This window comes from Amblyomma americanum, chromosome 11 (assembly GCF_052857255.1).
Source record: "Amblyomma americanum isolate KBUSLIRL-KWMA chromosome 11, ASM5285725v1, whole genome shotgun sequence".
NCBI classification, from domain to species: Eukaryota; Metazoa; Arthropoda; class Arachnida; order Ixodida; family Ixodidae; genus Amblyomma; species Amblyomma americanum.
The window spans coordinates 105,128,531-105,151,025 of record NC_135507.1 but is presented as its reverse complement, the minus strand read 5'-3'; the positions used below and the strand labels follow the sequence as shown (position 1 = coordinate 105,151,025).

The 22,495-nt window shown below is 45.7% G+C and overlaps 1 protein-coding gene across 3 annotated transcripts; it reads left to right on the top strand.

Moving 5' to 3' along the window:
• The first annotated feature begins 148 nt into the window (after positions 1–148).
• Positions 149–21,034, top strand: LOC144110213 (phospholysine phosphohistidine inorganic pyrophosphate phosphatase-like). Of its 3 annotated transcripts, XM_077643050.1 has the most exons (6): positions 154–477; positions 1,292–1,479; positions 7,322–7,475; positions 11,349–11,412; positions 16,533–16,717; positions 18,338–21,034. In XM_077643050.1, exons 1-6 carry the CDS (start codon positions 368–370, stop codon positions 18,453–18,455), a joined length of 819 nt encoding a protein of 272 aa, XP_077499176.1. In that variant the 5' UTR covers positions 154–367; the 3' UTR covers positions 18,456–21,034. The 3 variants fall into 3 exon arrangements, with proteins under 3 accessions (XP_077499177.1, XP_077499178.1, XP_077499176.1); XM_077643051.1 differs by lacking the exon at positions 16,533–16,717 and having other exon boundaries at positions 149–477; XM_077643052.1 differs by lacking the exon at positions 7,322–7,475 and having other exon boundaries at positions 153–477; positions 11,327–11,412.
• Positions 21,035–22,495: the final 1,461 nt, after the last annotated feature.

Genomic DNA, 22,495 nt, shown 5'->3' with positions numbered 1-22,495 from the left:
AACTCGCAAGCCGACATCGTAATGATTGCAATTTTTTTTATTTCTAGACAGACTCCCAAATTATGCACTAAACCAAAAATTGTTTATTTGAAGCAAATTTGTATAAAAAATTTGTCTGTCCCTGCGATACGATTGGCTGTGTGTTCAGATGGAATAGCCAGTTGTCTTCAATCAGCCGGGAAACAAGTGGAAGGTGGAGTAGTGTGAACGCTGCGCGACATTTCTCATTGTGCGAGGTAATAAAAAAAGGTAGGGTGAAGGCTGGCCGCAGCAGCAACCAGCTGCGCCTACAGCTCATAGCTCCCCCGGTGTAAGAGCGTAGCAGGGTGGCCTATCGAAGGCGGTCATAATCTACAAGACGAAGATCATGGCTTGGCTCAGGAAGCCCATACGCGGTATCCTGATGGACATCACCGGCGTCCTCTACGAGAGCGGCGAACGCAAGGCCATCGAAGGGTCGACCGAAGCGGTCAAAATGTAGGCCACTGGTAGTGACATGTGCGACTAATGTTCACCTAGTCGACATGTTCTTGATGAGTCGACGAGAGCGAGTGTGATGTTTGCTTTAGGGGGGTCTTCCATCACGTTCTGTTTTCACGTACGCGTGTGACGCTTTGGCTGTGCTAAAGGTAGTTGAATCGTGGATTTAACTTGTCCTGGCTGCGATTAACGCGTGTTTTAAACACAGGTTAGTTGACAGTGGCCGCTGGTGCGCACTGAAAACTGGTGGCATGGCCTGCATATGCGTGCCATCGATATCATAACCATTACCTCGCCAAAATAAAAAAAAAGTGAGCTCAGGCAGGGCTATACACTCTCATTCCTGCCTTTCATGATAAACATGAATCAAATGGGAAAGAGGCTAGATCAATGAAGTCGAGAGTTCGACGAAAACTCGTCTGGTCGGGGACAAACATGTTGACGAAGAAGAAGGAGCGCCGACCAAAGAAAACAAAAAAACAAACGGACGTTTCGGCTCCCGTGCGGGAGCCTGAATAGAGCCAAAATTTGAGCATGAATAGAGCCAAAACCACTGCTATATTTTCTAATTCAAGCACAACTGAATCAGGGCAGATAGAATAGGGACACATTGAAGTGTTTCTCATAGGAAAGAGCCAAAAACTCCTTGGAAGCTTTCAGTATGGTGTCTAAATCCTGCATATTTGATTATTGATGTGATGAACTATCTGCCTTCATTGCTTTTTAGATCTCAGTGCTGCAAACCTACCGATGCTGCAGCCAAGGATGGTCTGGAAATGGCAGTTTGTGAACGTACATGATGTCTCTGCAGGCTTCGTGCTGCCAACATACCGTTCCGCTTCATCACAAATGAGACGCAAAAGACAAGGGAGCAGCTGGACTCACTTCTGCACCGCCTGGGATTTGACATCTATGAGAAGGAGATCTTCATGTGCGTGCCTGCAGCCAAGAAGTTCATCCACGACCTCAACTACCGGCCATTCCTGCTCGTCCACCCCAGTAAGCCTGATGACAATGCGTGCATGGCATTCCGCAGGGCATGGCTTGCACGCCGCCTACAGTGTATAACTTCTTAGTGATGCTCTTAGCCTCATAAAAAAATATCACCTTTCACCTATTACATACTTATCTTTCCAATACTCATCTATGGGTCAAAAACACAGAGTCTAATGAAAAGGCCTGAGCATGAAGGAAAACTTACAATTTTTCGATGCTCACAGATGTCAATGAAATTTGTTTTCTGAGTTCTCGAAGTAAAAGGTGTGTGTGCCAGATGACACGCCTGAGTGGAATTTAGTTTTCTCGCAGAAGAATTTTAAAGATATCCTCCCATCCTCTGCTATCAAACAGGCAATTTTACAGCCATACAGCCAACTCTATGCACAATGATGTCAGGCTTGGAACAAACTGGCACGGAGCAGATGGCGGCGGCCTGGCTGCCACAGCAGGAAGCAGGTTTCATTGGTTCAGCTGTAGTAGTTGCTCGCAGCTTGCGTTCACTCAAATGGTTGTGGTGACTGGTATTGTGTTGTGACGATCCACTTGAAGATGATGATCAGAGTGGCTTGCCATACATTTCCCAGTGACAAGCTGCTTAATGAAAAATGTATTTATTCTGCCCAGCGCGTGAACTGGTCCCAAACTCGGAGATTACCTTTGCTCTGAAGATTCCTTGTGGAAATGCCACACAAAGGAAGCGTATTTCCGATAGAAGAGTTCAGTTTCGCGGTACTGAATTGCAGACGCTGCTGAGGCCAGTCGCTGTGCCAATGTACGCAGAGACAACTGTGAAGTGATATCAAGTGGCAGTAAGTTTAGCAGATCATTCAGTGTCAGATTTTAGTGCAGTACCCCTAACTGGGCAACTTACTACAAGTAGCAAGCAGCAACAAAAATACTTGCGGCTATGGTACAGAAAATTTCACGCTGAGTACATTGCGTGTCTGCAGACCCCAACGTATGACCAGGGCACAACACCTGATGTGATGGAAATAAAATTAATTGTTGCTATATTTATTAATAAATTGAGTGTGGATGCTCGGTAACGTTCAGTCTATTTATTTATTTATTTATTCATTCATTCATTCAATTACCGTGAGGGCTCTAGCGGGCATTATATAGGGGTAAGTACAGTGATGGTTTAGAATGTGCAGAACACACACAAAACAGGTAAAAATTTGTGTAGTTTGTACATGAAATAAAGACATCACTGCAGGCAGACATGTGCTGCTCCTACAACATTCACAGCCTTAGAAAACATGGTCAGAGATAGACGCCCCATTTTCTGGGAGCAAATTCTAGTAATGAATGGCAAAGAGAAGCAGCGAGTGAAATAGCAGGGGTACTTGATGTGCTGGTGCACTGTGTAGTACAGAAAAGAATGAATGACTATGATAAAGCTTGTGAAAGGATGGCGAGAGCTGAAGCAATCTGCGTTCTCAGGAAGTGGTAAATTAAGACACCTTTTTATTTCAGTGACACTAGACGTTCACGAGAAGTTCTTCGAGATGACCCAGGCAGCTTTGTTCTGAAGAGATCCGAGTTTATTTATTAGATAAGCTTGATGTAGAAGTCGTGTAAGAGATGCGTATTCGACTTTTGAGCAAACTAATGCAGTACGGGCTATAAGTATTTTATATGTGTTAGCTGAATGCAAGTTGTGCCTAATGAAGACAAGTGCTTTAGATGCCTTGCTCAAGGCTATGTCTATGTCAAGGTTTATATAACAGGTTGGATGATAAGTAAATGCCTAGATAATTTGTGCCAGATACTAAATCCACCTGGACGTTGTTTAAAGTACAGTTGTAGGGCATCAGTTTAATGGAAGTGAACATGATAGCCTTCTTTTTAGACATGTTAATCTTCATTTGCCACACTCTGCACCAATGATGAAATTTGATCAGATCAATCTGTAAACAGTTGGCACCCATGGGGTTAACAATCCATCTATATGCCATTCAATCATCTGCAAATAGTCTGTCTGTAAAGTACAGGTTGGTACTTCCATCACTGATGTAAACAAAAACAATATTGGCCCAAGCATAGAACCCTGTGGCACTCCAGATTTCACGGGGGCAAGTGGAAGTGAATAGTGATTAATGAAAACTGATTGGAAGCAGTTTATGAAATTACGTATCTATGTAATCTTTGCATTTATGCCTAGGCTCATCGTGTGGTAATGAGGCGCTGATGAGGAACCTTATCGAAGGCCTTCGTAAAGTCTATTAATATTGCATCTGTTTGAGACAAAGAGTGAACAGCATGATGAAGATCAGTAATTACTCATAATGTGCATTAACAGCTCTCACCATAAAATCTACAAGAAGTTACGGGACTGTGGAAAAATTCAGTTACAAAGAAATGCTTGTGTCGTCACCTTACTTTCATACTTTGCTTCCACAGATGTTCTCAAGCAGTGTTGACCAGAATGTTAAAGCTAACCGGATCGGATCTGTTCAGTGCCATATCAACTGATCGAAGGAATTACGAACTCTGTCTTTTAGGTTAAACTTGACAACATGTATTGAAAGCAACGTTGAAAACCAGAGAAGTGGCCTTCCTCGCGTCGTGGCCTAATCCCGAGTGCTTCTTCCTCCTCCATCCAAGCCACGTTCTCCACTTCCTCTTCCTCCGCAAGGCGTTTTCCTTATCTCTTTTTCTTTTAATCTGAGTCGAAGGGTGCCTTTGCACAGGGAAAAGAAGGCCAGCCTTTATAAGGTTCTGATAATAATTTGTGTCTTCTGTCTGGGCATGTATAGAGCAGTAGTTTAGACAGAGGTACTTTTTAAGACCTGCCAACCAAATATGAAAGACTTTGTATAACTGTGCGCCCAGTTGCACTTCTACACTTATTTTGTTTGCATTTACGTATATACTTTTCCAACACTGACATTTGAGCTAAGTTTTTGAACAGTATGAAATAATGCATCCACATTCACTTGTACTGGTTTATTGTATTTTGATCTAATCTGTTTTAGCTAGCTGTAATAGTGCTTAGCTTCAGGCAAGATTTTGGTGTGGCTGTGGCTTGAAAGAGAAACTTGAAAACATTTTGTCATCATCAACTGAACTGAATTGAATTGAGCTTTTATAACCAGGGTGCCTTCTATCCTAAGTCCAAGTCAGCACAAGTGGTCAGAGAGTTCAGAGAATGAGGTACACTGGAATGTGGTCGTACTTTTATCTTCCCGGCATAGTATTCCAAAGCACCAGTATCATGTTGAACAGTCATGAGCAGTACGAAAGGGAACAAATTTTTTTCACTAAATTGCAAGGTTTTTGGTTGTTTCTCCACTAAAGTATACACCAAAAGGAAGACTAGTTCCACAGCAGAAAAAACTATGCTTGTCACATATAATTATGGAGTAGTAGTAGTATGAGACTTTATTCAGGCACAACACTCAGCCATGTAAGATGTTGATGGCCTGCTTCACGAGCAGCTGCTGTTCGTCTTCACCTTCAGCCCCAGGCCAGTCCAGCCAGATCCCGACAGTGTGGGACAGGGTGAGAAAGCAACCTGATTGCAGAACAACCGGGCAGGAGAATAAACAATGGGAGAGGTTGGTGCAAGGGGCAGGGCAGTTGGAGCATGAAGGATGGCAACGAAATTTGTACAGATAGAGCCGTGCAGGTGTGACAGGTGTGTTAAGTTGTATCTGTCGGGGGATGTCAGCCTCCCACACAGGAAGACTAGGATTAGGGTTGTGATAGAGTTTACGATCAAGTCAGAGAGTGTTGTAATACTCCCTGGCGGTGGCCTAAAGGAATAGTCTTCACCAGCCCTCTGAGGGTCTTGGCCAGGGCATCAACGGTGCCCAGGTAAGAGTTTCACAGGCAAGCTGCTTAGCCAGCTTATTGCCGTCAATCTCAGAGTGCCCAGGGATCCATCAGAGGAAGAGGGGGCAAGGCTGCAGCGATGCAAGTGTGGCCTCGAGTTTTGTGGACAGATGTGGTGGGAGTGTTTTTGATTGAATCGCACGAATGGCTGCCTGGGAGTCAGTGTAGATGGCATGGTCAAGAACACGCGGAAGCGAAAGAAAAGGTTGAGTGGCGTGAATGATGGAATGGACCTCGAGCGAGATAATGTCAGGGGATGTAGGAACGGGCCGCTAGTGTGAGCCACAGGGGTAGAAAGAAGAGGATGAAAGAGGACTTGGTTACTGGAGCCGCGAGGAGCCATGCAAGAGGCACCCATATACGCCACTCTATGAGTATTAAAGGGGGGACTATGATAGGCAGCAGCATGTCGGCGGTCAGCATGCAGGACTGGTGACATATTGGAGGGCAGAGGAAGTATACGAAGGTTAGGAGCCTCCAGAGGGGAGGGGATAGGAAAAGGGGCCTTCTGGTTGGGGAGAACAGTAGCCTGGTTGAGAAGCCAGTGCCCATAAGCTGTACTGGAGAGGCGAGCCACTTGTCAATCACGGTGAAGACAAAGGAGAATGAAAAGAGGATGGAAGAGACCAGTGGCATAAAGTTTATCGGTGGAGGTGGTTATGGGGAAGCTGAGAGCAGCTTTATAGAGGCCGTGAAGAACAGTGGCGAGAGTGTTCATCTGGGAGTGGATGAAGGAGACATGGTACGAAGTAAAAGAATTTGTTAGGAGCCAGTACATGAGCCAATCGACATGCATGCGCTTCCTGCAGGCCAGAAGACCGCCTCACGACTCGGCAAAGTGAGTGAGTGACAGAAAGAAACAGCCTGCATGTTCTTGGCGGCATGCAGAGGCGTGCCAAGAATGCTGCACCGAGAAACTTTGGGGACTTGAGAACTGGCCAGGGTGAGTGGGATCAGTGGGCTGTGAGCTCGTTGATAGGCAGAATGGCTTAGAGGTAGTCCAGACTTGGCATGAGAGAAAGGCCTGCCTGGTCAACGAAGGAGGAGATGAGATGCAGGCCCTGCTGAACGATGTCTTGCACATGACCAGGAGAGCTGCACAAGCACAATGTGATGTAGTCAGCATAAAAGAAGTGATGAAGATTGGAAATGGATGGCAATAGAACAGCGAGGGAAGCCATGGAAATATTAAAAAGGGCAGGTGAAAGAACGGCAGCTTGAGGGGCACCCCGGGTGAGATGATGAGGCATAGAATTGAGGTCAGATACCCGGAAACATGCCTTGCTGTTAGACAGGAAAGCAGGAATGTAGTTATACATGGGGGAGCCACAGTGGGTATTAGAGAGACAGGAAAGGATGTAGTCATGAGAGAGACAGTCGACTGCCTTGCGGACATCGGCTGAGGGCAGCCACAGGTGAAGGAAGGAAGGTTGCGAAAGAGGTCCTGTGGGGATGAAAGCCGATGACAGTGTGAGGAAGTGAGTTAGAAGCCTCCAAATACTGGCCAAGCCTAGTGAGCGCCATACACTCAGTTGTCTTGCGATAGAGCGAGTCAGAGAAATGGGGCAGAGGTTGGTAAGGGCAGGCGGCTTGCCGGGTTTAGGAATGAGGGAAGTGAGTGAAAAAGTCCAGGATGACGGTAAGGAACCTTCTTTCCAAGCAGTGTTACAGAGGGAGATTGGGTGCTCTATGGCATTGTCAAGAAGGTTGCGGAGAGTGGAATAGGGGATACCATCTTCACCGGGAGCAGTTCGAGTGGCGTTAGTGAAGAGTGCAGCCTCAATTATGGAGTAATCAATAAATTTATTCTCAGACCTTGTTCTGTCTCATATTGCTCACGGCTTTACTTGCTAGGGTCATCTTACTCAAAGAATTGCTTATAAGTTCACTGCAGATGTAACGCTGGTCTGTTGTATATGCACTGATGTAAATCTTCTCTGGGGCACTCAGTCACTAAGTGCTCCCCGCACGCTGTCTGTGACTTGTTTGCATGTGGGACAAAAAGATGTTGAGGCCGAGTTCTACGAATGCGATCAGACCCAGCCCAACTGTGTCGTCATGGGTGATGCGGCGAACAACTTCACGTACGAGAACCTGAACCAGGCGTTCCACGTTCTCATCGAGAATAACGACTCGGTCCTCATCTGCCTTGGCAAGGGGTGCGTGTATTTTCAACACACTGCACAAATGAAGAAAGGAAAATGCATCATTATGACACTGGTATCTTTATAAGCATGTATGCTTGTTGAAGCTCTGTAGCATCAATATAGATTTAGGTTAAACAGAATTATTTTTTCTTTTTATAACCCAGGGTGGAAGCAGCCTCCTGCTTTATTTTGGCTAGGGGTGTGCAAGTATTAGAAAATTTCGAATAGCGAATCGAATATCCTTCTATTTGATTATTCGAACGAATCAAATAGTGAATTTTCAATACTATTCGAAACAAATCGAACATGTTCTCAACTCTTCGAATTGTTTTCGAATAATTGCAAGAGGTTCAAATAAGGCGCACGGTATCTTTAATCGATGAAAAGGCCTACACCGCTGCCACAGACCATCCTTCCACGAAAACTATGACAGAGCGCCAAGACGCAGCCCATTTGTGTGGTGGCATTCATAATGCTTGTATGTGGCCTCTAAGACTCGGGCAAATTCAGGAAATTCCTGTCTTGAAGCTTGATCTTGGATGCCACGGCTCATGCGTAGCTGCTAGCAGTCTCATTTCCTGCGGTGTGGTTCTAGTGCCGTCAGGTACCCAGCGGTTTTCTAATGGGTACAAGGCTTCCTCTAACCTGATGCTCGGCTTTTCTGGGGTGCAATGCTTAAGAAAGGTGTCTTTGACCAAACCAAACAAATGGCAGTTTTTCTATTATAACTTGAGGGTCTTAGAGTTAATACAGTAGTGAGTTCATGTTCTGAGCCATTAGTTGAGTTGAGTGCTGCATCTTTTAGCAGCTGTAGCTCTAACTTCACAGCTTTTAAAGTTATAGCATCGTACAAGAGCAGTGCCACAGGTGTCGCTTTAATGTTTCGAACGATTGCTCGTTCTGTACGAATATATTTGCACAAGCAGTGAACGTTAGTGCTTATATTCAATTCATATTCAATTCGGGTTTTAGCTACAATATTCATATTTTATCCGGAGGTGAAGCTGTGTTATCTGTATTCGATTCGGAGGTGAAGCTGTGTTATCCGTATTCGATTCGTTTTGGAAAAGTATTATTCGCACACCCCTGATTTTGGCTTGTCTCAATGTTTTGATTATATATGTAGGTGGATAGTGTGCTGCAGGAGACATCACCATCCGGATCCGCGTGAAGAAACTTTAATATGTTACATCCAGTGTCCCAGCTGCTATGTATATCTTTTTTTCAGGCTCTATGTTAACACTTGTGTGCATTCTGAATTTGCTGCTTTTTGTGCGAATGTGCTACAGCAAGCAGTGATTTCGTTGTTTGAGCTGAATTTGCCACTGTTCATATTGCAAATTGGGGTGCTTTTTCATCGAACAAGCAAAGATTAGTTTTATAATGATGAGGTTGTAGAATGCCCTTTGACATACTCGTGTAGACAGATTTCATTACTCGTTAGGATATCATTATTTTTTTCTGCTTTTCAGGTGTCATGTGCAGACTTTAAAAAAATAACTAATCCTCAGATCCCTTGAGTATTTCTTATTTGACAAATCCTGCTGTTTCGATGTTAAAATTTCAGTTGTGACACTGTGTACACAGTTTCATTTGTGCCTTTAAGGAAAAGTAGCTGTTGATGTTTTGCATTGCAAAGCAGTCTGACTGGCTTTCTCGAGGCTTGCACAAGCAACTTAGGTGGTGAATTTGGGGACTGGCAAGTGGTGCGTGAAAGAGGTACTGTAGGCCTATTAGTGCTGCTGTTAACCATGCTACTGCCTATGTGAGCTGCTTAGCACATATCACGTATCTGCACTCGTGGTCATTGGTTCATTTCTGACTGTGCCGAGAGCAAGAAACAGACAGCTTTCATTGCAGCATGTGCATGACAAAGTGTCGCACTGAAATAAAAATAATCACTCTAGCGCACAGTTCAATTCGATTCCAAAATATTTATTAGATGGATGGCATAAGGCCACGGGGGATGAGATGCAACGGATTAATACTGACCCACTAAGGCTGTCTCACATGCGAAGTGCTACCATGTGCCCAATGCTTCTCTATGGAGTCCGTGTGACTGGATTTGGCTTTCATACATCTGCACCCAAGTTGGATGACGTTTTGAACTCACGAATCTGGCATTCTGTATTGAGGTTTTATTTATTTACTTATTCTAACATACCCTGAGTGCCCAAGCATTACAGAACTTAGGCTGCATATTCTCAGTGATGCAGAAGAACAGAGAGCAGCACTTGCATTACTTGACAGTCTGTGCAGAATGAATTGATTAAAATTCGTACATATTTGCACATGCAAACACTGGTGCTAGTGCTATAGTGCTAGAGTCACTGACTTTGTCATTACTAATTATAAGACTGTGCAGTTTTTGTACTGAATATAATGACCAAGCATAATTGCTGCTTATTAGTACCACTGTCTCTAGTCTACAATTCCAGGTGTCTTGTCCAAGTGCTCTTTTCTCTGTGTGCCCTGTGATTTACATCATCATCATCAGTCTGACTAGGCCCACTGCAGGGCAAAGGCCTCTCCCATCTCTCACCAATTAACCCTGTCCCTTGCCAGCTGTGGCCACCATATGCCAGCAAACTTCTTAATCTCATCTGCCCACCTAACTTTCTGCCGCCCCCTGCTACGCTTGCCTTCTCTTGGAATCCACTCCGCTACCCTTAAGGACCAGCGGTTATCTTGCCTTCACATTACATGCCCTGCCCAAGCCCATTTCTTCCTCTTGATTTCGACTAGGACGTCATTAACACGCGTTTGTTCCCTCACCCACTCTGCCCGCTTCTGGTCTCTTAATTTTATACCATTATTTCTGGTATAAATTTTACTGGATAATTTTAGCTGGCAGCTTGCACCGGCTTGTACTAAATTCGAAGATCTGGGGTACTAGGGAACGCCCGATATCCACTGATAACACAGCATCGCGCCGCTTATAAATCAGCTCGTGAGCCCGCATCAAGCAGCACGACACATAATCAGACTCTTCAGTGCTTCACGCACCAGCAAGCAGCTCAGAGGCAATACTGTGACTTAGTACGTGGCGTTGTGACATGGTGTTGGCCATTGCGGCCCTCTGCGGTTGAATACCACCAACCAGTTCGGCGGTGTCTAGCATGTTCAGGCCGCACCAGCATGTCACGCATCCCATGCCAAACCAAAGAGCACCGTGTGAACTTCCGATTGGCCAAATAGACTGTGCTGTTCACATGACTCATTTGGAAACATCGTTGGTCCTTTTGGGAGCCCGTCTGTGCTAACGCTGCACTGTGCCATTAACCTGACGAATCCGCCCTTGGCCACCACCCTCGCGCAGGCCAAAAGCGATGAAGTGTAAATGCGCCAGCGAACAACAACTAGCTCTGCCAGTAACTGAGTTACATCAATGTGCACGCAACCATGCTCTGCGGACATCGAAACCAATGTGACCGAAATTCTGGCGAACACCATTGACAAAACAAGCCCAGATGAGCCCCACTGTAGGAGCTGCAAATTGCTGAATGCCTAATGCATCTTTAATGAGAGATATGATTGAAACCGCATTGCTAGAGCTACTTCTAGCACCATAGTAACGAGTCAGAAGTCCTGGAGGCAGTTGAACTACATTTCACGCTTACTTTGGTCGTTTTACTTCAGTTCCGGATATTTTGAAACCCATTTAATTTGAAACTTCCAATTCAAAACTTGCAGTCCAATGGGTAAAGAGGTACTTTTCAACATTTAGAGAGTTCGTCTCCCCCTTTTCACTGCCATTTTCTTCCAGTCCATCATGTTGCAAGCTTAAAGCATAATTAGAGCAGTGTAATCCATACCGTTATTTGGCGCTTAGCTGTGAACTTGTCTGCCATAACGTATTGTAGTCACTTGTTCTCTGTTTTGCAGAAAGTATTACCGGGAACACGGCGAACTGGTCATGGATGTTGGGCCTTTTGCAGCTGCTCTTGAGGCAAGCATAACCTGCAGCATAATTCTTTTCTTTTTTTTTTAACCCGGAAAACCTTGGTAAGACCTCAGCTCAGCCACTGTACAATATCCCAGGCAACAGAGTTGATCTAAGGTGATGTAGTGTTCAACAAGGTGATAGAAGTTCAGTGACAGTTTTATGTTTTGTTATTAACTGCAGTATGTATTTAATGAGCCTCTCATTTTTGTAGCTGAAACCTTGTGCAGGAAACCGCACCAAACTGGTTACGAAAAAGAGAGGACCTGTGGGCTCAAGCTTCGCACGACATGTGCTACAGTGGAATTTGTGGTGGTTCTTACTAGGCTGTTAACCTCCTTTGAGGCCTAGGCAGCAAACTCCGAGCTCACAGTAGCGCACACCACGCTTGGCCGTGTTTATGGTGATACCACGAGTGTGCAAAGAAGGACGCAAGACAGAACAAGACGGTTTGGTCGGGGCCAAATCTTTATTGGGCTTTCCCAAAAGACTGCTGGCTGATGAGGTCGTCTGCCGTTTGGCATGGTGTCACAGCTGACGGGGCAAGATGGCGATAACAAAGGAAAAGGCAGAGGTTTTTACCTTGTGTCCTCTCGCTGTCGCGGCTCAGTGTTGTATCTCTACGGCCATGGCCAGTCCCCTCTAGTTTTGGTTCATTTTCCCATTGTCCTTTTGGCCGATCAGCGCCTGCTTCTGCGGTGCTGGCGATGCACACTTGCAACTGATTTGGGGAAGAGGTGGGGGGAGGGGGGTGCAGCGCATGGCCATTTGGCTGCTCGTGCTTGCTTGAAGAAGCAGGAAAGCGTTTGCTCTCCCTACTTTCTCCTTGGCATGCCTCGTCCACAAGTGGGAAACGCGGCATTCCGTAATTTCCACAAACTCACATAAACATCTTCAGTTGGCAATCACTACTAAGTTGCTGGACCACAAAACACCTCTGCACTGAGAGATTTCAGCGCACATTAAAGAAACTCACAGGACGGGTACGACTGTGTAACACGAGATTCAGCTATAGCTGTTTAGGCATTTAGTTTTGGGGGTATTTCCCTGGCGCACTGGTGTAATCGTCAAGAGGTGCACCCCTGCACTGACAGGCGGCTGTTCCAAACAGAGCCACCCGTAGCCACCCACCAGTTGCACCGACGGCGGACGACTATGACGCGCAAGCCAGGGACGGGCACCTAATGGCTGTCACTGTAAAAACCCAGGTGTTTGAAAGTAATCGACAGCCTTCCAGTACAGCATCCCTCATAGTCCTCAGTGTTACCAACTATAAATCATTAAATTCATAAAGCACTAACCACAAAATTTTGACTAAGTGCCAGCTGGTACAAACCCTGCCGCATTTAGTCGCACCTAATCCTTTCCTTGGTGTTTGTGTGTCTGATTACTGCTGGCATTTCGTGCTGAAAACAGTGTAAGTGCTGCTAAACACATGTTTATTTTGTAAAAATAAAACACTGAAGCTGACTATACCAAGGCTTTAAAGGGGCTGGGAAACACTGCTTGAACGGATGCCGTTTGCACTTCAGATGGATTCTTGATTTCACACAGATGCTGACTCAAAAAGAATTACAAGACTCAATGCATAGGAACGGGAGTTATTCAATAAAGAAATTTCAAAATACAAGTGAACAAAATGCTGCCCTCAACTTGATTTTCGCGCAGCTTCCCATTCCCATTTCACTCTCGCGATGACGACACTTAATTAGTGCACCCAATCAAAACAGCCTATCTGAGCACATGGCGGAAGTTTGCGCTCCATGGTTGCCTGTTCCCTGTAACTCATTCTTGCCAAGGCTGGCAGCACCGTTTGCTTGGTTACAACAACCATGTGAACGCCCAGCTGACCCAGCGATGCTTCATCGTCACACCGATGGCACAGTGGGGAACGCTGATAAGTGACGGTCCCTGACTTTTGGATCCAAGCGCGATCCGAACTGGATCCGAGCTCAAGTGCGAGATACTGTGACAATCTAACGGCCTGCACAAGATATCAGACATATTTAGCATAGCGCGTACTGCTACTGCTTACCGCCTACCATGGCCCGTCGCTCCTAGCGCGCTGGTTGGTCATGGCGAGCAAGGAGCGCGCGCTGTTGACGGGAATGTGGCGCCATCTGGTCCCGCCGCCTGGTGATCCTCCACAAGCTGACGATGCGCGCTGCTAAATGTGAAATGAACAGCTTTTTTCTTTGCATCCTTCCTTGGGACCGAAACAAACGCTTATAGAGTACAATGGCTCGATCGGATTGATTCCGCAAAGCCATTCTCAGATACGTAGAGAGTAGCCATAAGTGTGTGCTAGGTCGTAGGATGTTTAGAGAGAGGCGCAAAGTCCTTCAATGCAAAAAGTAGCCAGAACCCCTGGTGGTGTATTTTTGTTTTACTTGCTTTACAGCGCTTTTATCTAAGGCAAACAAGTTGGTTTTGTTGATGTAACATAAAACGCAAAAACTTGACAAAATGTATCTCTAGTTTGCAGTATATTTACTTTTTGTCCAATCATCAAGCTCCCGCCCAATGATGTCATATCCACTGCCACCGTCAGCGCCATGAATTCGTTTTTGCGAGCTAATTAAATTATTAAAAACCGGAGTATACACGGTGCGACCGATGCTAATAGCATTGCTATAACTCATTCTGTGCAACCAAGAGGCAAAACAATGCACGGATTATGTGTTTGGGGCCCCTTTAACAAAGCAGTAAGCACATAGCAAAATTACATGTGTTGTTCATGCATGCCTGAGCAGGGTTGGAAATCACTCATCTTCTGAGATCCCCGACGGCATTCTAGGAGCTAACATTTGTGGATCACGTGTTCAGTGTTGGTGTGCACTGAACTGTCAAGACGTGTGATCTTCGGCTGGTGAACATGCTGAAAATTGGGAAAGTTTTTCCACAAGGACAACATTCATTAAATACTAGTACTGCTTCTTGTACACACAGAGAAATGCATCCTAAATCCTGAGCAAATGAAGGGAACACAAAAGGATCTAAAATACTTTATGCTCCTATGAGACATTTCTCTGCTGTTAAGCATATTCCAATCTGCTCTCGAAGAAGTGGTCAAAAACAAATGCTACATTTTCAGACGTACAAAGGGAAAACAGGTATAAACTTAAACTTAAGCTGGCCTATGTCGATTGATTATTGTGTCCCAGTGGAAAAGCGGCTGCTTTCAGCACTGATGGCTCTCTTGTACGCTGGAGCAGACCGGAATTCCAGTTATCGCCACGGCACCACAGGCCGTTTTCACAAGTGAGTTGCCCTGCAGACAGGCTAAAATGCATGGTGGGTCTGAATATTGATACACAGAAAACTGAAGTAATGTTCAACACAGTCTACCAAGGAAACAGTAGTTTACAATTGGTAGCAAGGCATTGGAAGTTCTAAGGGAATACGTCTACTTAGGGCAGGTAGTGACCACAGATCCGGATCACGAGAGTGAAATAACTAAAAGAATAAGAATGGGGTGAAGTGCATTTGGCAGGTTCTCTGAGATTGTGAATGGCAGTTTACCAATATCCCTCAAGAGAAAGGTATATAACAGCTGTGTCTGACCAGTACTCACCTACGGAGCAGAAATGTGGAGGCTAACGAAAAGGGTTCAGCTTAAGTTAAGGACAGCGCAGCGAGCTACGGCAAAGAAAATGACAGGTGTAATGTTAAAGGACAGAGAGAGGTGAGGGAACAAATGCAGCTTAATGACATCCTTGTCGAAATTAAGAGGGGCAGTGCATGCACTGTGAAGGCAAAGACAGAGAAAGAAGCAGAAGGACAGCATCACGAAGCTGGGAGGTTGTGTGTGCTATCACACAGCCGAGAGGATATGTGGCCCAGGTTGGCCTCTCGCCACCTTAAAGTGGCAGCCCATGACTACGGGGATTCAAGCCAGGCCAGGAACCCAGCAAAGTCGGATGCAAGATCTGTAGTGGATGCAACTGCGGGGGTGTACCTGACAGGGTGACGCATTAGTGGAGGCAGAGGCAGCATTGCAAAGGCAAGATAAACACTGGTCCTTAAAGGACCACAGGAAAGGGTGTTTGAGCTTGGCTTTAAAATGCTCGCACTATCTAGAGTACAGAGCACCAAGCGTCCATGCCGCGTGCGAGACCTCAGAAGCGGGCGGGAAATCTACAATACATTTTAAAAAATTCCTGCTTCCGCACCTCGCGGCGACGCGCGGTGCCGGGCTTTCGCACGAAAACCTGGCAGGTCATGTCCTGCAAATGACGTCGGCAGCCGGGGGTTATCATTGGTTCACAGCACCGAATTCTTTCAGACGTCACGCGCTACCGCAGCAGCGGCCACTCCGTGCGCGCCACAGCCGGCGGAGTTAGGGGAGGGGCCGAGTGAATGGGGCCGGCGGAAGAGCGCCGCCGTTTTGGCGTGCGAGAAGAGAGGGAAAGGCGCAAAGACGCGGAAGTTCGAATTTTGTCTGCATATAACTCAGCTTCCACAGAAAGCATTAAAATAATTCCTGCTGGAGTATAACTATAAAGCGTCGTCTTATAACATCCCATATATATCGCACCTTCATTGAGACCCCCTTTCTGGGTCCCTTTAAGTGTAACGGACTGGATTCCAAGAGAAGGCAAGCATAGCAGAAGGTTAGATGTGTGGATGAGATTAGGAGGTTTGCGAAGAAAGGTTGCCTCGGCTGACACAAGACCAGGTTCATTGGAGAGATATGGGAGTGGCCTTTGCCCTGCAGTGGGCATAGTCAAGCTGATGATGATCATGATGAAAACTTTTTTTTTTTTTTTTCATATGGATCTCTGAGGTCAGATTGCACCACCATCCAGTTGCAGGCAGGAATGCTGAAGTCTCCCTAATCCTCTTGAAGATGTTCCGTTTTAAGCTTCAAATTTTTCGGCAGTGAATGCATCTTCTGCTGCAGCATGCACATCAGCAGAGCCATAAAAAGACAAACAATTTAATTTTACTCGGAAAATTTCTGGGAGCTGTCCTTGACTGCTAAGCACTTGAAAACTTTTGCTCAGTCATGTCGAACACAAGTAACCTGCAGCAGTGCATTTCGTGCAGTGCAAACAGCTGAAATGCATCATGTGTTGAGCTGTGAGGACTGTGCACAGATACCCCCTGTGCTTGTTTTCTCACAGTTTGCTGCCGAGAGGCAAGCCATCGTGATTGGCAAGCCGGGAGAGGAATTCTTCCGGCTGGCCTTGGAGGACATGAAGTTGCGAGCCGATGAAGTAGTCATGGTGGGCGATGACATTGTCAGCGATGTCGGCGGCGCCCAGAGTGTCGGGATGCGTGGCGTACTCGTACGCACCGGCAAATATCGGTGAGTGCTTTAGGATAGTAGACAGTGGCAGAACGCCAAGACCGCTGTTAAAAAAATTTCCTTGTTATTAGCATTTGTTTTCTAATAGTACTGTTATCCCTTTCAGGCTGCTACAGGTCAGGGAACCTGCAATCAATGAAGCAAAGTTCCACATATTTTTCAAAGTTTTCTAGTGAAGGTGAATTAGTTGTCAAATAAGTATGGGTCAAGGTTTTTCCACAAAATATGAAAACAGTGCTATTCCTAAGTGTAGGACAAAACTGTACATGGGATGATTTGTATGAAAAAATAATTTTCCAAGTGGCTGCAATACCAATCATTTACATAATTCTTTCTGTATTGAAAATGGCTTCTATATAATCTACACACAAAGTATCATGTTTACTCGTGTAATTTGCACCCGCACATAATTTTCGCACCACCAGCTTTTTACTTGAAAAAAAAGTCTTCTACTCGCACATTTTGCGCTCCCTGCTGTGCCAGACCACCAGCATGCAATCGTATGCTCGCAAGGCAGACTTGGAAAGATCAGCATGGCCACGTCGCTGTGTGCGATTGCAAAAGGTGCAAGTAGCGAGCCCAAATCATGAGCCTTTATCTGGCTCGCTCGCCCTGGCAGTCACTTTTCCAAGCGAACAGTTGCTCGCGCCCTCGAATCCGAATCTACCGAACCGTTTGCTGTTAGGTTTTCCGCTTTAGTCAGCTGGCCCGCACGCAAGGGCCCCGTTTTGTCGCCGTTGTCATGAAGTTTTCCTTCTTCCATGCCCGTTACCTACTTTGCCTCTGTCTGCTGGCTTCACGATTGTATCATTGCGTGTTTATTGCTTTGAGCTGCGCACGCGCTGTCATGCCAAAACGCAGGGAACTAAATAGTGTGGGGCCGGCCGGAAGGGGGTATGCATCTTATATTTGTTGGCCAGCGAGGGGCTAGAGATAGGGGTCTATGTATAGGTGGCAATAGAGTAAATAGTGCGCGTTATGACACTTTAGTTTTTAGGACATGTTCAAAAAATTTCCTTGTAATTTGCACACCTTCTTTTCAAAACCCTAATTTAAAGAAAAAAGTGCACACATGATGCGAATAAATATGGTATGTGTCAGCAGTTGATTCTCTGTGAAGTGAAAATGCCCTAGCAAGAACCTTCATCGAAAATTAGTTTAAGAAAGGCACTATCACTGCGAAGCAACAATTTATTGTACTGGTCGGATTAATGCCAGCGGTAGAAAAAAAAAAAATTTTTTCTCAAGATTTTTTTTTCTGTATTAGTGGTGAGGGTCAGTTCAGCTAGCAACACATATGCAAATAGTATACCTGCAGACTTAGAGTTAGAAGATCAAAAGGTTGAAATACCCCTCTTGACCTTTCTCAGCAATAGTGCACCTACCATGTGCATTACCACAGTCGAATGAATAATAGAGGTCTGCCGTTTTTTACTGTAAAACCTCCATGGAGACCTCCTTGTAGAGGCTCTACACTAAAGCAATATTGCACAGTAATACTGCATCAATATTTTGAAACTGGAATCTCCAGAGTGGGCGTTACTGCCGCATGCATGAAGGGTGATCTGGAGAGAGGAGAGACATGATTACTCAGCCTGCTTCGTTTTGTCTCCATTGCAGAAGCTCCGACGAGAGCCACCCGAGTGTCAAGCCGGACGGCATTGTGCGCAACCTAAAGGAAGCCGTCGAGCGAATTGTCACGATGGAGCGACCATACAAACCAGTTGTTCCTCAGTGACTGTGAATGTACTTATCTGCATTATATTTTACAGCTGTCCAATAGTGTCCACTAGTATGTCAGGCCCATGTGAAAACATGCCTTATCTTCTGTATACTGAGGAAGCCGCTGCTGTAGCTCAGTGGTTATGGCAATCGGCTTGCTGACCCGAAAAGCACGGGTTTGACCCCGGCTGTGATGGCCAAATTTTGATGGAGAAGACTTGCTAGAGGCCCGTGTTCTGTGTGATGTCAGTGCACGTTAAAGTGCACGTTAAAGATTTTGAAGGTGGTCAAAATTTCCAGAGCCCTTCACTACAGCGTCCCTCATAGCCTGAGTCGCCTTGCGACGTTAACCCCCCATAAACCTAATATACTGAGGAAGCACTCCAGGGCACGACTGAGCCAGATGGGAGCAATGCACTCCATCTTTTGGTGTTTGAATTCGCTTGGGGAATTCTCCCGAGTATTTGTCATATCACCACTTGCCATCTCGGGTTACAGTGACTATGTCTTGTCTTGTCCATTTTGTGCCATAGTTTTGCCAGTGGCGCATTTGGGACCTGTGTGCATCTGCTATGTATGGCCAGAGTGTGCTCTTGCAAAATGTCCCTGTAGTTTGGTTTGTTTTCTGGAGATGAAGTTTAGGCAGACTCCAGCTATGAGTTGGGCTGCTTGATGGGAGATAATGTTGAGGAGAGAGTGTGGACATAGGTATAGTAGGAAGACACTGACGCAACACGAGCACTTAAAACCGTAAGTGTGTGTGAAATTAGATTGGCATCTGTTTCACATGCAGCAAAATACAGTGTACTGCTGTATTCCACTCTGGAAGTCCCAGTCTGGTGGGACTCCCGCAGTTCCTTTGCACCAACTTCCTAATGACTGTGCTCAAACTGGTTGAAGGATATTTGTAGCCAAAATCTCATCCTGAATGGCAAGTCTGCATCTACTGTAGTACCTGCATAACAAACATTTTCATGACTACATTGCTGGAAGTTGCGCGGCAAAGGTACTGCTTCCCGGTTGTATGCCAACCATATTTGAACAGCACCCATCTCACCTGGCATAGTGCGCGAATCCTGTCATTTAAGATTCTGTGCTGCCTGAGAAATTAAGCAAGGTAAAACTGTATTCAGTGGAATGTGTGCGCAAGGTTTAGTCTGTGAGCCACAAGCGTACAGTGTGTGCATGCATACAACAAATTGCAATCACAGTGATTGGAAGAGTTCACTCACATATTGGACACCACCTTTAGGGGAAGTTCTGCAAGACCTTGCAGCAGCAGAAAGGAAAGTGGCTGAGCACTGGCACAGCAACAAGAACCGTGGTTCACTCAATTACTGCACATTTTCAAGACTGAACCAAAATAGCAGAAAGGCATGAAATTCAATGAACATGCTGTCCACAGTTCATCATCTGTATGACACGTTCTTGTAAGGGATCGGATGGTCCGCGGCGTCATTAGGGCCAGTTGCCCAGTCTCGGCGCCTCCCCGCGGCAGCCCCCTTTTGAACAAGAAGTACTTTGGTTTGGGCTAGTTGATGCATAGCTTTTTTGATGATGTCTGGACGGAGTTGCAAGTTGGCGCCTGTCCTGTTGTGTTCGTGTGCCTCTTTTGTCCTTGTTGTTTTCGTGCTGTCCAGGCATCATAAAAAAAAAAACCTTTTGAACCCCACCCCCCTCCTTCGGTGATGGGCGACGGTGGAGCGTGTTGAAATGGAACGCCCGTCTTAGGGTCAAGCACCCCTGACAGCGACGGCCGCGCGCTTTTGTTCTCGCACTGTTTTACGCTGGAAGCCCCCTCGTCTTGGCACACGCTGGACGCGACGCGACCTTGCGAAGGGCATCTCGTGGGAAGATCTTGAAAAGCAGCAGTCTTGTCAAGAGGAAAGCAATGAAAATGACGGATGGACCGCGGCGGCCAGATTTGCAACAACCCCAACGAACGAGTACCGGTGTTGAAACTAAGCCGCGTATGCTCATGAGAACGCTAATCCAACTGGGAAAGTCGGGACCGAGCGGAGAGTCGCACACAGCGGAAGCACCCCGCCGGAGTCCAATGACAGCTCTAATTGCGGAACGGCGCTAGGGTTGACGAGCTTCGGCGAAACCGATTGCACGTGCGGGCACGGTTGTGTGGTTGTGTTTGCTTTTCTTCTTCTGAGGGAGAGAGTTGGAGTAATACAGTGGACGTATGGGGCTTGGCACGTAATCCTGGCGGGCCAATCATTTCGAGGGTCCATTCCCAGAATTCCATTTTCTTATAGCAATTTTGATGTTCTTTTCGTGCCGTGTATTTTAGGGAGAGGGTTTAGAACCTTGCCGAAACTGGAAGGCGTGCCATGCTGTTTGTAAACCAATCTTGTGTTAGTTTGTTGTAATTGGGTGAGGCAAGGGATGGGCCAGTCTTCTAGGTCTTTAGAACCGGGCCCCGGAGCCTGGAAAAAGGGTTCTGAGCTAGATTTAGACCTCTTGCATCTTCGGCGATGCCAAGGAGGGAAGATTTTCACCTTAGCCGGTTCCATGTAATCATGCTTGCCATTTATTCTGTTGTAAATATGTGAATTCCTGTATAAAGTTTCAGTTTTCCTTCCTTCAGTCAAGTGTTGCCAGATCTCATCTGTTATACCTTCTCGGACGGTGGGGCACCGCCTGTCGAGCCCGAAGAACGAACCTTAACTCTTTCTGTTGCCAAAAGGCTACAGATACACTTGAGCACGTGACCTAGTAGCACTGCTACTAAATGCACTCTTCAAAGATACATGGACCTAATCCCAATGTAATCTGAGACCAGCTGTGCTGAGCAAGGGTGACTAAGTCTGTGCATGAAACTTCAATGTTCAACAGCAAGCAATGCATGGTTTAACGGTAAACAATGCTGCTGCAAAGAAAAATGCCATTGCAACAGGAAAGTTGATGCAGTGTTCGACAAGACAAACCCAACCCTCACAAACGCAGGTTATTGGTTGATCACCAGCTCATGCAAAGTACTTTGTTACTACTATTATTTCGCCAATCAGCTGAGTGGAAAAGGCACCTCTACTGTGGGAGTATCAAATTTGTGGTTGCGAATCGAATTATAAAAATTGATTGCGAACCAAATATTCTCGAACAATTTTGAATATCAGTGTGGAGCGTTCCAACCTAGGACACAGTATAAACTATTTATTTTTTTCACTAAACACAGCTATGAAAAAAAAACTGATATTGCAAACAATTTTTTTTTTTTTTCACTTTTCCCTAATCACTATATCTGTAAGGCCCAGTAGGCATTAAACAAGGGAAGGGGAATCATGTAGTAATAAACTTTTTTTTTAAACCAATACCTCGTTTACAATTCTTTGAATAACAATTGCATTCAGTGAAAAAAAAAGTGTCGCAGTTTCAATTAATGTTCTCACGACAGGAGTTTCATAGAGTGCTGTCATTAAGCATTGTAAGTTGCCGGATAAGGAAGAGTGACGTCAGTGGTCAACTATTGGAGGGTCTAGGCACTGCTGCCAAAGCGCAACAAGACACTCGCGAAATGGACACAACAGCAGCTATAGTAACCTGAGCTGCAACGCGAGCTGGACCACCCCTTCCACTATCATCCCCAACAAAGCTCAGTTGTGGAATGCTGCCCCAAATGCAGCGTTCACAAAGACATGTAGCCTGCTTCCCCATCGGTTTCGCTAGACTGCAGACCTTGTGATGGGCCCAGACGATGTCGCAAACTGAAGCAGTGCCCCAGCGCATGAGTTGCTATAGTAGGATACAACTTAAAAAAACAGCAGTTAACACTGGGCCACAATCCGCGGCATACTATATTACTCCGCTAGCCAATCACAAAAGTAAACGAAACCAGCTTTTTAATGTTTGACTTTATGAAAAAAGTCGGGTATCAAAATTCTAGACCTTATAAACTTTTTCTCATGATTAGCTTCTTGTTTAGGTGACAAGAGAAGTTACTGACTACTTTTTGTTGTGAAGGGATTCTGTGCACCGGTCCTAAATGTGGGCGGAGCTTGACTGCAGAGTTGTTGTATCAGACTATTGCACTATTCACTGCAAGTTGTA

Bases quoted from the DNA above. Each gene is read 5' to 3' on its own strand.
- LOC144110213 (XM_077643050.1), top strand. From the start codon at position 368: ATGGCTTGGCTCAGGAAGCCCATACGCGGTATCCTGATGGACATCACC. The intron at 7,476-11,348 runs GTGCGTGTATTT...TCTGTTTTGCAG, and splicing joins CTCATCTGCCTTGGCAAGGG to AAAGTATTACCGGGAACACG. The intron at 11,413-16,532 runs GCAAGCATAACC...GTTTTCTCACAG, and splicing joins CTTTTGCAGCTGCTCTTGAG to TTTGCTGCCGAGAGGCAAGC.